The sequence below is a fragment of the Notothenia rossii genome (assembly GCF_949606895.1).
Source record: "Notothenia rossii genome assembly, chromosome: 2".
NCBI lineage: Eukaryota > Metazoa > Chordata > Actinopteri > Perciformes > Nototheniidae > Notothenia > Notothenia rossii.
The window spans coordinates 85438802-85455551 of NC_136904.1; the positions used below are offsets into that span (position 1 = coordinate 85438802).

General features: G+C 42.9%; 1 protein-coding gene across 1 annotated transcript; it reads right to left on the reverse strand.

The window, feature by feature from the left end:
- Nucleotides 1–497: 497 nt before the first annotated feature.
- Nucleotides 498–16191, reverse strand: tfg (trafficking from ER to golgi regulator). The gene is made up of 8 exons (XM_079662510.1): nt 16016–16191; nt 13446–13659; nt 13183–13266; nt 9547–9693; nt 8139–8306; nt 7882–8028; nt 1838–1939; nt 498–1718 (listed from the first exon to the last, which is right to left on the reverse strand). The coding sequence occupies exons 2-8, from the start codon at nt 13627–13629 to the stop codon at nt 1288–1290; spliced, it is 1263 nt and encodes a 420-aa protein (XP_079518636.1). The 5' UTR covers nt 13630–13659; nt 16016–16191; the 3' UTR covers nt 498–1287.
- Between the last annotated feature and the right edge of the window lie 559 nt (nt 16192–16750).

Genomic DNA, 16750 nt, shown 5'->3' on the forward strand with positions numbered 1-16750 from the left:
GGGGGGGGGGGGGGGTGATTCATTGGCTCCACATTTGTGCTTGGATTTTGATCTTAATTGGATCAAACACAAGGATTAAACTCCACAGGTAGACATTATCCAACCATGACTAATAAATCCATAACAACGTGCTAACTACACCAATATTGCTATTTTCATGTAAACAGAGTGATTTTGGTTTGGCACCGACGAGGTGAAGAGCAATGCTAAACACACTTCTCGTAAATTATCTTTAATAAACCCGATGGGCTCAATTCCTCCGACTCAGAGAGACAGTTTGACATGAGGTATCAACCGCATACTCCCGTGCCATAAGTCCCAGCCAACCACAACCCACAGGCAGGAAAACTGAATAGGAAAACCAGCATTACTACAGTTTTCCAAATCTGGGTGGGGGAGAAGAAGAGAAGCCAAACTTAACAGAGACATGAACTCAGAAACCACAAAGTGTTAAGAGAAAGCCAACGGCAACACAATATCAAAACAAAAAGATAAAACTGGGTCGCAATCATTTATTAGGTTCAAGAAAAAATGTTACATTTTATACATAAACAACTAATTTCACTCGAGGGTGGAACTTGATTTATTAGTAAAAACCAGTGATAAAGAGAAAAAAGAGGAATAGCAAGCCTTACTGGAGATGATATATAATTAGCTAAATGAAAGAAGCCTTCTTCATGACACTGGGATCTACACCTCCCATAAGCCATCACCTAGCTAGTGTTCCCAACATGGGGCAGTTTCAATAACACATCATTAATACCGACATGGTGGTGAAGTTGATCAGATCAAGAAAAAGAACAACAAAAACAAAAGTGTCACTTTTCACTTAGTGTCATATAAATGCTTCTCTACATAGTAAACTCGACCAGGTTGAGATATTTGCCATCGACGTGTACGACACCGATGCAGAATGTGGACGCTGATCTCACTCGCAAAATGAAGCGTTACCATGTACGGAGCATTGTGCAACAGCCTGCTTTGGTCTCCCAGGTGTGTGCATACAGACTAGTTACATATCGACAGGTACAAGAGGGCCAGTGGTGGTGACAGGAGGCGAGGAATAACACAAGGAACAGACACCAGGGCAGAGTGTGGTGTTGGAGAGACAGCATACAAACACTAAGCATCAGACTGGGGGGGGGGGGTTGCTTGTTTCATGTTTGGATATTTGTGTAGAGAAGGGGATGCAGAGCAGCGTTTTCCTGCACCCACTCCAAACAGGGAGCCACACATAGAGGGTTGGGGGCTGGGGGGGGGTGTGTGAAGATCATCAGCTATCCTCTTTTACCGGTACCCAGGGCCAGGCTGGGCGTAGCCCTGGCCGTACGGGGGGCGGTTGCGGGCGTACGGGTTACCGGCTCCGGGTGGGGGGGTGACAGTGCTGCCTGGGGGAGGGGTGTATCCTGGACGAGGAGCGAACCCTGCGGCGGGCTGGGAGCCGGGTGGCAGGCTGTAGTTGGCAGGCTGGGAGGCCTGGGAGGTATAGTTTTGGGGAGGGAAGGCTCCTGGGGGGTACTGCTGGGCTGCCTGAGTGGGGTGGGGCTGCTGCTGGCCCCCCTGGAAGCCTGGAGCAGAAGCTGCACCGGGGGCTGGGGCCTGGGAGGAGGAGGGAGGGGGGTAGTTCTGAAACTGCTGCTGCTGGGGCTGCTGAGGCTGCTGGGGCTGCTGGGGCTGGGGGGGGGCGGGCTGAGGGGCTCCGGGCTGAGTGCTGTATCCTGCAGAGAGAGGGAGGGAGAGTGTTTTTAATTCACTCCAGAATAAAAGACATCCCCATTGCTCTACAACTCAGCAGCTGCTTTCCTTCTTGTAACATCCTGACCATTTCTGCTCTTACCAGAGTACTGCATACCGTACTGCTGCTGCGGCTGCTGGGGCGGGGCAGCGGGCTGCTGGGGGGGGTATCCACCTGGAGCCTGGTACTGCTGATACATCTGACCTGAAGACACAGGGACAAGCGTCATCAGCACACAGATAGAACAACACAAAGGAGATCTGCTGTTCCAGATTCACTTTAAAGTGTCTCAGAGTTTGTTTTTCATTCAGAGCTTTAGCTTCTGCTAAAACTTCACGCAGTCATTAACACCCTCTGCTGTGTTTCACCCGAACCCAAGGCTTAGGTGCGATTCCCTCGACGAGGAAAACATGTTTGGTGTTTTTCTACAGACATTAAACAAAACGTGAAAATTCTGCAAACTGTAAGAAGTTTGGACAACATTTAAAGTTGGCAGTGTCAGAGAGTCGGCTAACAAGTATCCACTACAGATCCTTCCGTACGATTGTATATTTAATAAATTGGATCTCTTCTGCTTTTTTAAGCATTTGATTTGAAAGCCATCCAAGATGCCTCTAAGAAGTATGTGCGTTTGTGGTATCAGGGAAACACCTGTTCATCAGGACAGAATAACAAAAAACAAGAAGCAGCTGCAAACACTTTGATGCAGCTATTTGTTGCTAAAAGCGGAGGACCCACAGATGTTGATCGTTGGTAGACGATACAGTAAGAAGCCTCAACCACCAACAGCATGCAAGGGCCCGAGTCCACATAAACACACAAAGCCAACCTTTGCAGAGTGTGATGAGTAGTTGGTAATATCTTCCTTGAAAGTGACGTCGTGCACACGCTCTCCTTTTTTATGTTTCAAAAACATGGAAACTATTTTGCCTTGTTATTTTAAATTTGCTCATCAAGTTTTCCGTTGAATGCCTGAATGTTCAGAAGGCAGGCGAAGACTTGGCAAACTACTGGTCTCCCTTAACAAGGCCTGCAGCTTTCTCCAAAATCTCCTGCCTGGCATATAAAGTGGGTTGACGACATGAAAAGCACAAAGAGGGAAGGCCTAATGAAAGACGGGTTCACTGGTTCTTCAAGCCCTGGCTTTCCACTCTTTGGGAGGGCTGACATGACACTTTACAATGACTGAGTCTGAACAAAGCAACGCTGAGTCCTATGAAATGATATACTGTCCGAAAACCTCAAAGCACTCAGAAAGAACTCCCGTTTTTTTTTTGGTATGCAGTAATTCAAAAACATTAGAGTAGTGCATACAGTACACACACACTGAATGTCCCGAAGGCAACTGACTTTGAGGAGAGGAGGCTAAAAGAACCAGGAGTCAGAAAACACGTCAAACAACGTTGCATTGCTTCTGGGAGACACTTGACAACTAAATATTTATCTAGCAACAGTGGGGTCTTTTTAAAAGTGTTAATGTGATGTGGTAACCATCTGTTATCTCACTGACAGCACCTTTTACATGAACACCAGTCTTTACTGTGTGAGAAGGCATGTGTGTTAAATTGGCTTCTCCTCCTGTTCTCCCCGGCCTGTAATCCATCATGTGTTATGTAAGAGTGATGGAAGGACGCATGAGGGCTGTGAGACACCTTCAGCCTGGGGACTTCACTTCAGGGTAGAGATCAGCTATGAGCCTGCTGAGCGCTCACAGGAAGAAGGAGTGAAGAGAAGAGTCAGGGATCAGTAGTTTGCTTTTCAAATCACTCGTCTATAGACCACTTCACTTTTAGAAGACAGTCACGGGTAAACTTCACTTTACACATCCATCCTGCGCTTACCAGTGTGTGGCATTTAATACATCTTAAAGCCAGTGCACATAACCACCAAGTGCGTGCACATGATATGAGAGCACAGAGAGTCAAAATGGTGTGTGGAAAATGCACGAATGCAGTCCCTTCCTGCGACACTGGCTCACTCGTCCAGTGGACAACGTGTGCAGGGATGGACTGGATGGTGACTTTGCTTGGGCTGAGGGAACCATAAACGATGGTCATCATGTTGTGACCACGTCAAACTTTATCTAGCAGGCTCACAAACATATGCCTGGATTCTGGCTGCAGTCCGGAGCCCCCGGCGAGGGGCTCACTGAAGACGGAGCCAAGGCTACAGGAGACAAATCCCAAGTTGGGAAAATGATGTTCATTGGAACAAAAAAAGTATTTTGGCTCTAGTTCTACTGACCTTTAAACAAGCCTGAAGAAAAAGAGAACAAGTTGTTATTTAAAAAAAAAAAAAAAACGTTCTGCCCATCTGATAAAGAGCCTCGAGCTTTAGTCTCAGACGCCGCTACAAACACATGTGTTTACAGTTTATTCATGTCTAGCACACATATTGCCAAGGGAGAGACAATAGGTCTAAATCTTTACCATCTGCCTATGGATCTTGTTGGCAGCATTCCTACGGTAGAGAGTAACCTGAGCTTTGAAAAGACCATACACACTCATCTGGCATCTCGTGTATTTTATAAATTCTAATGCATCAAGGCTGATTTGCCTGGAGGCAGCTATACTGAGGAACAGTCTGCAGCCGGAGACAGTGATATTGTGAGGAAAGGGTCGAGTGGGAGAAGGGGCTGGCAGGGTCTAGTTGAACGTCTTTGTTTGCCAACCATCTGCAGCCTTGGAAGTAAGAGAGACATTAAGAAGGGTAAGGAGAGGACGAACTATGCGTTGCCACGTTGGGTTTGGGAGATGTGTCTATCAACCTGCCACAAGATTACAAGAAGGTATTTAGGGAAGAACGGCCAATGTGTATAATAACAACGCTTTAGTGAGCTCTGTGGGGGTCATCTCTTTTCACTTGGTACAGAAAGTTCTCCTGGAGCTGGGACAAAGCCTGCTGCACTACAGCAGGGTAAATGCTTTCAAAGAAGACACTTCAGACTTCACTTATGGGCTGTCAGCCTGTTTAATACCTTACCTCTAGCTGCCTGCATACTTTACTTGACCTATATCAGATGAGCTTAAGTAGCCTACCTCCTGTCTCGCTTGTTTCAACCGATATACATTCAGGGCCGAAGCAGCTTTTAGCATTGATTTTTAGGCAATTACATCAATTAATATAGAAGCTATTGAAAAGATATGAGACTATTTGATAAAGAAACTGCTGATGTTTTCATTAAAGTAATCATATGTACATTTAGGGAGATAAAAATCAGATACACAAAAAGGTGTACAAAGATGTTGTTTAGCCTAGTTCTCGTGTTATAGAGGGAACACTCAGCAGTGACTGAAGAAGTCTTCATCTGGAGCGACTAAAGAGTAAAAGCCCTGTGGAGAGGCCGTGCTACTCAACCAGGCCAAACCACAAACCACCAGTTAAATGGGGATAGTGATACCACATGTGTGTTGACTAATCTCCAGTGTTGCAGGTGTTGTCAAGTCGGCAGTGTGACTGCTCTGAGAACAAGTTTCAGCTCTGCAACAGAAAGGCCTCTCCTTGGCTCCAGTGGTCTCCTCAAAGAGCGATGCCAAACCACAATCTGAAAGCAATCCGATCCACTCACTTATTTGAGGTAAACAAATACAATCTGCGTCACCTCTGTGGCTGCACCTGCCTGGGCCTTGCTCTGCAACAACAGGAAGACCAGGCCAGAGATTTCCCTCAAGTTAAATGAGATAAAGATTGGAAGAAATTGGACATGTGTGATTGGCGCAGAACACCATTTCCTAGCGTGGTGCTGAGTAAAGTAAAATAAGTCATGTTTGTTATTGCCAATGCACCGCCGGATCCTATTTCCATCTATCTTCATCTGGTCTTTAGGTTTGGGTCCAGAATGTCCACGTTAAAGATCACACCCGGGGGATAGCTGGGGGGGTTTCTCCAGAGTGAGGAAACCCCTAAATCAATGCTTAGTCTTGTTTAAAGAATGTTGATTCCACAGTGTTGAGACTCAAGCATCATTTCTCATTCAATGAGCTGCTTCTACAGCAGAATGGACCTTGCTCACATCGAGGGATGCTCCGAGCGGACAGTTTGGGGCCGATCGCCGGAATCAGTATCGGCCGATACCATCGCCGATCCGATCGAGTGGACGGGGGCTATGGGGACCTTCCATTTAAAGTGATGTTTAAAACTCTGTTAATGGGGCATCTTCACTGGCGCTCACAAACAACATAATTATTACATTCAAATGAAGTACGGTACATTATTCAGGTTTACATTCACTTTGGAGAATAACACGGGAGAGATGAGCGGAAGCGTCTCTCTCTCCCCTCTCTCTCTCCCCTCTCTCTCTCTCTCTCCTGTCAGTATCATCTCATGCAGCTCACTGATCCAGTAATGAGTGACCCGACAGTGAAGAATAAACATATGTATAACTAGTTTATCTTGTTCCAGAGGTAGATCAACAAGCTAAGTGTGTTCTAACTCTTAGTGTGTGTGTGTTGCTCCGCTCACCGGTCTGTCACAGCGGGCGGAGCTGCAGGATTTCTGCTTCACACACGATGCATTCCGCTATTTTATTCTCCTTTTCGACGCCTTCAAATACTGCCAGACTGGTGAAGCCATTTTGGCGAGCTTGTTTTGCCGCGCAGAGAGAAAAGCGCCTTGTATTTTACGTCATGTGATCGGCTCTCCTGATCGGCCTTTATAGAGAGAACCGATCGATCGGCAGAGAGTGAGCATCGGCCGATATCGATCGATCAGAGCATCCCTACTTACATCTGTGAGCTGCACACTTTAGTAAATGTAAACTAAAAAGGTTGTTTTCAGAGCGGACTCAGTCATGTGAGCTGTGCAACACCATCTCACAGCAAGAACACCGACTGCTGCACATGAACCTGCAGTTTGGACCCCGTTTACACGAGAACAAAACGGGTTGGATCCGCATAGTTTCTCTTGCGTACAGCCCTTTCATTTACACAAGGCCGTAACAAAACGATAGAAACGGACCCCAAGAACGATAACGGGTCCCAAGGTGGATAGATGTGCAAACGAAACGCTCTGGGGGGTCAAACGGCTCCGTGTAATCGCCTCTATACGATCATTTCCTGAAAAAATAACGATAGCCCCGCCTCCCCCCGCCTCTTATACTCGCTGCTTTTGGTGGATTTTGTGGCAGAAGTTACAGCGCCAGTTACAATCCCGGCATATGTACTGCAGCGTTTCCAGCGTTCTCGTGTGAACAGACACGTCAAATGAAACAAATACGTGTGAACGGAATCCTTTTTTGAGAACGCATACTGTGCATAAACGCAAACGTTCCCGTGTGAGCAGCAGCTAAGTCTCAGATCATTAAAAAGAGAACGTGCTGTGCGTGCATGACCACATTGAGACAGGACTGAACCCATATGAAAAACGTCATACAAAGTGCACTCTGATAAGTGTATGATTTCAAATGTAACAGTTTTAAATGACTACAAGCTGCCCCATTACATCTAAATCACACCATCTTAAACTCACCACTGGATATCATTTCTGGCTTAAAAGAACCCAGACAGACCAACTCTAAACAAAAGAGCTTGAGGCTAACAATTTTTGAGGCAACATTTGTGGGAATGTAAGAAAAACATTCCATATAACTGCAGGAGAAATTGTCGTTCCTAACCAGCGATAAGGCAGTCAATCTCCCTGCTATCCGAGCATGTGGCTGTCTGTGTGTTCACCTATTTATGTATTAAATGTTGCATGTGGGTATTGTTGGGGAAATATTTTCCAAGGCCCATAACTTTGACCAAGTGTATCAGTTCAAACTGTCCTGACTGAGCACAGCCACCGGTAACCTTGGCTGCTGTGCTCTCAGTGTTCTGTCTCCCTGTTCCTGCCTGTTGGCGTCAGCTGATAGAGGTGTTATCATTCTATCTTGTTCTGCAGCATGTTGATTATTCTCTCTGAACTAGCTGAACGCATGGGTCTGGGGTAGAGTTCTTCAGATTTGATTGTGGCATCTCAAACGTGTGGTCAACCCGTGACATGTTTTGTCAATCCTCCGCCCGAAACTCCAAATACACCGTCAGTGTTCGCCATCTAAGCTCCAGCTCTCCCCGTGTCTCTCTGAGTCCTGACTCCTATTGCTTCAGAAGTTTCCCTACAGGGATATTGGATTTCATGGTGTGGTGTTTCTGTGTGTGGTTGTGACTCACCATCCAAGGCAGCTGGGGGGCCCTGCTGCACTCCAGGATAGGGAGCCTGTGGTTGGGGAGGCGCCACCGGCTGAGGAGCTGCAGAGGAGGAGTTGATGCTGTCAGGTGTTCCTGAACGCTCCTCTAGTGACAGCGACGCTGGGGGAGCTGCTCGGACGAGGATGAGGAAAAAAGGTTACAGCGATACACTGAGACAAAACACAAACGCATCAAAGCCAAGGGTCTTCTATTTGATGCAGTTTGCTCAGGTGCAATACCTTGGGCATGGTCCTCACTCAGTCCAAAAGCGGAGATGACATTCTTGCTGACCTCGTCCTGGTTTTTTAAGGGGTCAAAGGCCGACATGCTGGCCGCGCTGACTGGAGTGGCGTGTTTCACAGCCTGCTCTGCTGCCATCAGTTTGCCTTCACGTCCGTCCACTGAATCTAGAACCACAGACCTTTAGGAACCAGCTGAGTCCAAGACACATTTTGGCAACAAGGCAATGCATGTACAGTATGCAACATTTTGAGATCATTTGAGTTAACAAAAAACATTAACACCAACATTTAGTACTAAAGGTACGAGTGCTACAGCCTCATTAAGACCTTGATTACACTCCTGCATTAGACTCAGAAAAACTAATCCAACTGTTTGCAGACTACAGATCACTCCCCATTTACTGTTTACAGACAAATAACTTATTCAGATGTTATTAAAAAAGTTACAGCTCACAAAAATGAAAAATGGCAGCACAACGTTTTTCGGACAACAGTTATGATAACACATGGAAAGGGTGTCTGTGTGCAAGTCTGTATTCCCACAATCAAACTGGACTAAACCAGTTCATATTCAAACAAAAGCTAGTTGTTAAATTATTCCATCATCACTGACCCTTATAAACTCAAGTCTCACTCTGGTACCAGTATGCCTGTGGGATCTTAAATGTTGGCAGTCAGCATGTGATCAAAGGTTTGACAGGGGTGTCATAGGGTGTCACAGGGGAAGAGTGATCCCCATCAGTGGGATAACAGACCTTACTGAAGGTTTGTGATCTAAAAAAATAAAACCCAAAGACAAATCAGACTGCCTGGAGTATGCATGTGAAAATATACTATAGCCTAGACGGCAGTGTGGCTCTTTGATGTACACTACTGTTCAGAAGCTATGAGTTTTCATGTAACGACCATTAAAACACACTTTCGGAAAGACTGCAAATCAATCAAGAAATGCAAAGTAAACATATTTTTGTAGTAAAACAGACAGTGTTTTCTTACAAGGCTGATAGATTTGGGAGGGATGAAACCCCTCTTTAATGGTCACACATGCAGAGCACACAGCACACACAGTGAAATGTGTTCTCTGCATTTAACCCATCCTAGTACCAGGAGTCTAGTACTAGGAGCACTGATACTAAAAGGCTGATACTGATATCCAGTTTAAAAAATCCAACCAAAAACCTAAGGATATGGATCCTTTACATTTGTGACCTAGTAGGACATTTAATAAATGAAAAATCAATCTGTCAGTGCTCTCTGGTGGACAAACTATGTAATGACGACACGGAACCATTTCTGCACAGCAACTTCTAAAGGCCAACTTATACACCGATACCGATATAATCTAATAAAGGTTGACTTGTTGGTCTGCCTCTAAAGTGTGTGTGTGTGTAGGAGGGGTGGTTACCACTGTCCGGTGCTGTAGCAGCCAGGCCCGGCTCGGTTGGGGGCTCCAGGCTGTCCAGGAGGTTGTTGACTTTATTCCTGAGCTCAATGAGCTCCCTGCGCAGATACTTCACTTGACTAGACTCCAAAGGCCGCGGCTGACCGTTCACTGCAGATAACGGGAGATAAAGGAAAAGGAAAGCAGTGAGCAAAGTCAAACATGAGATTAAGCATTTCTCCATGTCCGCACAGTCAAATCCATCTGTGTGTAAGACCTCAAGGAAAGTGATTGATTCCTGATGGCTTTTACAGAGGACAACAATCCCCAGTTCATATCTTTACTCTCCTTATCGTTATCTCACGTCTGATCTCATTAGATACTATCATTTCTCACTTGGAGTAAAGTATTCAGGATCTGAGTTATAGCCATGACTTATTGATTCGATTTGTTTGATCTTTTAGATCAGGGGTGGGGAACCTCCGGCCCCCGGGCTGTATACGGCCCGCGAGACCATTTGGTACGGCCCTCGAGGTAATTTATAAAAAATTAAAGAAATCTAGACCGCAAAAAAATTAAACAAGTGAGTGCCTGTTTTTCCTGGCTAAGGACCAAGGTCAAGGGTCCTTGAACACAACACGATCCTAACGTGTCATCAGGTAGTGGTATATGTCTCGTCTGACAGGGGTGTAGTTCTGACGGAGAGCACCAGAACTCCGCTCCGGGCTGGGACTTCACAAATTGCAGTACCCATAAGGAGCCGTACACATGCCGCAGTTTGTGCGTGGCTGTGTCTTTAGTTGAAAGCCCAGTGGCGATCTGTTCATCTGTCATACTGATCATACAGTCAATAACGTTGTTGTTATTAGCATCTGGTTAGCTAGCTATGCTAACGAATATGAGAAGCTTTTTCTCCAACCAGTGAGGTAAAGGCACATCTTTATATGATCATTATAGTTATAAAAAAATAAGAAAATAAAGTAAACAGGTATAAAATACTATATGACAGTAAAAAAAAAAGTTGTTATTAATAAAGAAGAATACAGTTTGCAAGGGGAGTGATTTGTAAAATATCCATAAAGAAAAAGAATATCTGCTTCCAGTTCTGTTTCATATGGATGTTGAGAGAGGTATCCATAGATCTCTTAATGTTGCTCTCAAAGTGCACCAGATTGATGCTTTTAACTTCAACATTTAAAAAAAAATCTTCCCAGGGGAGCATGCCCCCGGACCCCCCTAGAGGAGGTGAGGTCCACCCCCTACTTAAAAAGGAAACTATTTGCACACATCTTGTGTCCATATCTTTCTGTTTTGGTGGTCATGCCACACCGTGCACGTGCATGCATGCGAGTCATGGTAAGATATCTGGATTCAGAGGTTGCTTTTTCTTTGCACAACATGAAAGAAAGAAGAAATGAATGGGCTGTGATTTTAGTATTTTTAAGCAGAGGTCAATCATTTGTACGGCCCTCGGAGGATGTTGTAGAAATTGAAATGGCCCTTGAGAGGAAAAAGGTTCCCCACCCCTGTTTTAGATGGACACATTTCACTATACATCATGATTAACATTTGGGCTGAAAGTCAAACTGTAAAATAGGGTCTTCAGCAAAAACTGTTTATTACAGTAACATTTGCAAATTCAAAATAAACAGTGTTTGGAAACTCATAATTATCCAGTTCATTGGTCAGATGGAACGGCGGTTCATTCCACACTAAGTATGTGGCAATTATGAATGATGACTAGTTGCAAATCTGACTCCACACTGTGAATACTTGGCATTACTGAGATCATCTATCGGTCACATGGTTAAAACCACAAAGCCATTTGCAAAAGCAGCCAGGCTGACAGAGAGCTTTATTATTACCAGCTAAACAAAAGAGCTGGGTTTTCGTGCTAACTTAATGAAATTGAAATGTTGCTATCTAACCAATAGGTCAATTATTCCATTTCCAATCTGCTCTAAACAACACAGGAACAAGGTCTTCACAATCTTTGACACTTTGTGACCTGCACCACGTAAGTCATTCAATACTTTCCCAATTGTTATTATCCCCACTCTAAAAGTGACTGGGGAGTGTAATGTCCAAGAAGGATTTTGAGATTAGTGACCGCCGGACATTCTTTTCTCACGTAAGTGTCTGTGTTACGAGAGGATAATGCTGAGCAGGGATGCAGTGGGTCATGAGTTCCTCTGTGAGACACAGGCTGCCACAAGACTCTGGCTACTCTTCCTTGTTTTGCATTTCGACCCGTTGAAGAAAATTCATTCCACATGAGGTTATTATGCATGTTTGTTTTTGAAATAAAAGCTGAAATCTTGCAGATTAACCTCTTATAACTGCAATTACAGGAGAACAAACTGACGGGAAGCAGAGAACAGGAAACAACATCATGTTGCCATTATATCCCAGAGTAGAGTGAGTGCACATTTCACTTTTGAGTTTAAAAATGAGTCAACATTATAACATTTGTAAAAACAAGTACATGGTGTGCTATGACTTGCAAGTCTTTTTTTCCCGTAGCTGATATCAATATTCTGTTGAATCGTTATCTTAAAAGTTGACTTTCCTGCGTATGTTCCTCTACTGGTTATTCTCTACCACAATATTTCCGTGCAGGAAGGAACACAATCAGATTCTACGCTTTCCAAAAGTCAAACACTGGGGAAATAATCCTGTTTTTAAAATGATTCACAGGAAATAGAGTAATTCATGAACATGAATACAAAACACATGTAATATGAAATGGGAGCCCGGAGACATAATCAGGGAAAACAACAAGTTGTTTTTGGTCATTTACAGAATCAGATGAAGAAGTGATTATGGCCTGAAGTTGGCCAGTATGGAGAGAATGGATTGAAAGAAAACAGTCACAGATGGCTTGTTTGATCAGTATAATTGGGATGTGCTTCAGCCACCTGCGACCCTACGGATAAACAGCTTAAATAAATGGGTGGAATATACTTCACCTTCAGATCCAGTTAATATTAAGGTTAAAAAAAAACAGACAGAAAACACAATTTACTTATAAAGCTGCATAGATTTGCCATATATGACATCTATTTACCAGGCGCACCTTATTTGTTCAAGTATTCCTATTCATACAACGATCAAAATCATATTGTAGATCAAGTATTATTAACTGTGTAACACCTAATGCAACGTGTTATTACTTTAAAAAGAAAAGAGGTGTTAACCTGACATGTTAGGGCGGGGCTAAGCGGTTGTTTGGTAAATATGATTAATTCTTCTCATGCCCATGTCAGCTGGCCTGGTGCATATTTAAAATGTCAGTAAGGAACCAATATAACTGGAAAACAACCATCTTGTGCCTGTCATGTTCTTTGCTTGCTCGACAGGTGCTAAGAAACGAACAGAAATGTCCAACCCAAATGATTAAGAAGGGAGTGAAGACAACTTTCCTTCAGTCGGAGAAGAGCTGAGGTTTGTTGTTTGAAACCTCAGCTGGACTGCCCTCCAGTGACTGGTTGAGGTAACAGCTGATTAAAGACATCTTGATCTACAATTGATCATTATCACGGTTTCACATGATTTAAGAAATCCAGAGGCTTGAAGTTTCGATTCCTTAAGGAAAAGTTCACACACAACGCGCGGGCGGATGTCTTTTGATCGGTAAGAGAAAATGCTTTAATATCTTACCAAACAAAGTCAGTTTGAGTATTCTACTGCACTGGATGGCGAAGGAGAGGTCGGAGCTGTCAAAAATGGTGATGAGGTCATCATCTAGAAAGAGGGAAATGAAAGAAACGATGATTATCTCTGCCAAAAATAAAGATTACGTCGTCAAGTTATCAGTAACAGCCACATAAACTTGGTTTTAAAAATAAGAGGAAAACGTCAACAATCACATTTGTGACCCTTGAGACCAAGGAGGACAAATGGCCCTGGATGTCCTGACTCACCTTCATCCTTGTATTTGATGGTAACCTCGTCGTTACTCTGCAGCTTTCCCCTGAAGACACGTTGCATCATCAGCACTAGCTCGTCGTAAGTAATGTCTTCGTTGTGGATTGGGATGCGTCTGATGTCATCGCCCAACTGGGCTTTAATGATCAGCTTCCCGCTTAGGTCCAGCTGGCCGTTCATGGTGTCGTCCGACCTCTTCTGCTCCCACCACTAACAGGGTCAGAGGAAAGGTAGACAACTTACTAAACAACAAGCCTGATGTCCTAGCGTCTTGTCTACTTTCTCAATGCTTAATGGAAGCGCGAATGACATTTTGGGAACAGCTAAGTTGGACTGACTTTGATTACTTGTTGACTATTAAAGAAGTACGGTTTTTATTCATAAAGTTGATTGAAGGTTACCAAAAACTAAAGTCATCAACAGCATCAGTGTTAACGGACAATAGTGTAATGCTGAACCCCACTAGGACCGCAGGGTTAAGGTTAAAAGAATGACTCACTCTGCTTAGTATTGAAAGATCTCACTTGTGCACGAAATAAAATAACATCAGAATGATCATTATATTCAACTAGAGGGCTTAGAAAGCACTGGGTCTGTGTTATCAGGGTAGGCAAAGTGGTTGTTGAAAGCGGTTTCTATTTAAAAGGCGATTGTTACATTGGCAAGGGATATGGAATCATGTTCAAATGAGCAGATCCTATTTGTGGTCTTATCTCTCTGAACAGAGATCAAGGGAGAAAGAGAACTTCTGTCTACTAAACATTTAATTTTAATAGTCTAACTCAATCTTTAACAAACCGTCTATCTCCCTAACGGGCAGTGATGTGATTTCTAAAGTTTGTTTATACATAATTGAATCCAATCAAGAGTATTAATATGCAGTAACAACATCACACAGTGTCCTTGTACTGCAGAGTCTAAGGGTCAAACATCACCCTGTGAGGTGGCAAAGATAACTATGATATTACAGACTTTGACCCAAAATATTAACCAGTTTGATAAGATAATCACAGCTTTCAACTATGAGTATTGGATCTTTTCGAAACACATCATTTGATCATTTACAAGCAAAATAGGTGAAACACACAGATTAAGTTTGTTATGCAATCCAACATATGCAGTTTCACATTCAGCTAGTCGAGCCTAAACAGCTTGTGATCAATGAACGTCTCTCAGTGATCGTGTGTAGCAGTGGTGGATAATAACAAAGTGCATTTAAGTACAATTTTGAAGTACTTTTACCTTACCTGAGTATTTTCAGTATATGCTACTTTATACTTCTACTCCACTGCATTTTAGAAGCCAATATTGTACTTTTTAGTCCACTACATTTATTTGACAGCTTTAGTTACTTTTTAGATTTATACTATTAGCTTATACAAAATATAAATATACATTAAATTATTTATAAGTTATATTTATAGGTTAGGATATCCAGCAGCAGTATACAGCTATTTAAATAAGCTCCAAATGTACCAGCTATGATAAAAACACATTCATAATCATATAAGTAACCTATATAATATATAGATGATTAGGAGCACCTTTATTCTTGATACTTTAAGTATATTTTGATGCTGATACTTTTTTACTTAGGCAATATTTTTGAATTCAGGGCTTCTTACTTGTAATAAAGAACGACGCGAATGTAGTATTGCTTATTTCACTTACAAATCTGAGTACTTCTTCAACTGATATGTAGTGAGCAGTTGGATTTACTATGATGTTTGGTACTTGGGTTCAACGCTGGACAATAAACAGTGAATTTAATTCCAGAGATGCTACGGCTTTCACTCTGCTAGCCAGATGAATAATTAGCCGGATGCTAGGGATTGTGTGGTAGCTAACATTTAGCATACTGTTATGTTTAGTTGGGGTTACGACAAACTGGTTTCTACCAAAAGTGGCTATACCAAAGGTTGATGACAACGTTTGGTAACTTTAGATCTGATTTAAACGTTAAAATGGTCACTGAAGTGCGGCTAAAGCTGATGGTAACAGACGCTCATTCGCAGAGTCATCTGTCAGTGGCCCATAAACATAACCAGTGACTGCTAACTAGGCCGTTTCATCACTGCCCTGTCAATGGTGTCATTAAAAACTGTAAATGCGGAGTTAAAAGCAATAGTATATTTAATATTTAATTTCATTGCAGTAAAATAACTATCATTACTTTCACTTTCCAGTAATCGGTCGGCATCAAGCTGTTTCCTGGGTAACTTGCTACATTTAAATGGCACTCTGAGCTAACGTTAGGTAAACCGGCATATTTTTCAACAAAGTAAAATAACGACTTTGTCTTTCGTAAGAATAGAAAAAAAAGCCAGTGTCAGTTATTTTCGTATGTAACTTCCTATGAATAAGACTCGGCACCTGTTTGGGCGAGATGCCTAAGCGTTAGCTCGATGCGTAGCTAAATTAACATTACTAGTTGCTAGCTAGCAAGCTAACCACATAGCTAGCTTGCTAGCAACAGACCACTCAAACAGAGAAAGGATGGAAACTGCTGTGTGGTTTAAACTACTTCATAACATGCCTGAACCATAAACACAAGAAGGTATTTTACCTGAATCAGACGACTTGGCCGCGCTGTGTTTCACAGGTTTCCCTAAACCCTGAAATGAATATATTTTAGCTAGCCTAGCTAGACCCGGGTACCAGCATCAGGAAGTGTCCAAGCCTCCAAGACTGTCAACGTCAACCAGTACGTGGCATTCATCATGCGCATGCGCAGATGATCTGGATCAAAGTGCGTTGTGACCGTTGTGACCAGACACTGTGCCTGTGATTGAATCACCTAATTGTAATGTTCAGTGCTGTAAAGCAGAGCTGGGAGAAGTACTCAGATCTTGTACTTAAGTAAAAGTGGAAGTACCATAGTGTAGGAATACTCTGTTACAAGTCAAAGTAAAAAAATGTTACAGATGTATGTAAAAAAGTATTAGCATCAAAATATACTTAAAGTACCACAATAAAGTAGTCATTATGCAAATGTACTCAATTCAAAATGATATATTTTATATTTTGATAATACTGATTGATGCATTAATGTATTTATCAAAGCTGGTAAAGGTGCAGCTAGTTTTAATTACTTAGTATGCTGCAGGGTAGCTAGTTAATGTTACTCCTGGTGTAACTAAAGTCTTCTTAGTTTTAAGTGTGTTACACCACTGGTGTAAAGTAACTAAGTACATCACTCAAGTACAGTACTTAAGTAGCCTACAAAGGTGCACTGGGGACGCTGGGGACATGTCCCCACAACTTTTTGAAAAGGCCAATTTTGTACCCACCACTTTTTAAA

What these genes read in the sequence shown, in the direction of transcription:
- tfg (XM_079662510.1), bottom strand. Translation starts at nt 13,629, where the DNA reads ATGAACGGCCAGCTGGACCTAAGCGGGAAGCTGATCATTAAAGCCCAG. An exon ending in ACTCAAACTGACTTTGTTTG is followed by an intron (nt 9,694 to 13,182) that starts GTAAGATATTAA and finishes CGTTATCTGCAG; the next exon opens with TGAACGGTCAGCCGCGGCCT. An exon ending in CCCCCCAGCTGCCTTGGATG is followed by an intron (nt 1,940 to 7,881) that starts GTGAGTCACAAC and finishes CTGTGTCTTCAG; the next exon opens with GTCAGATGTATCAGCAGTAC.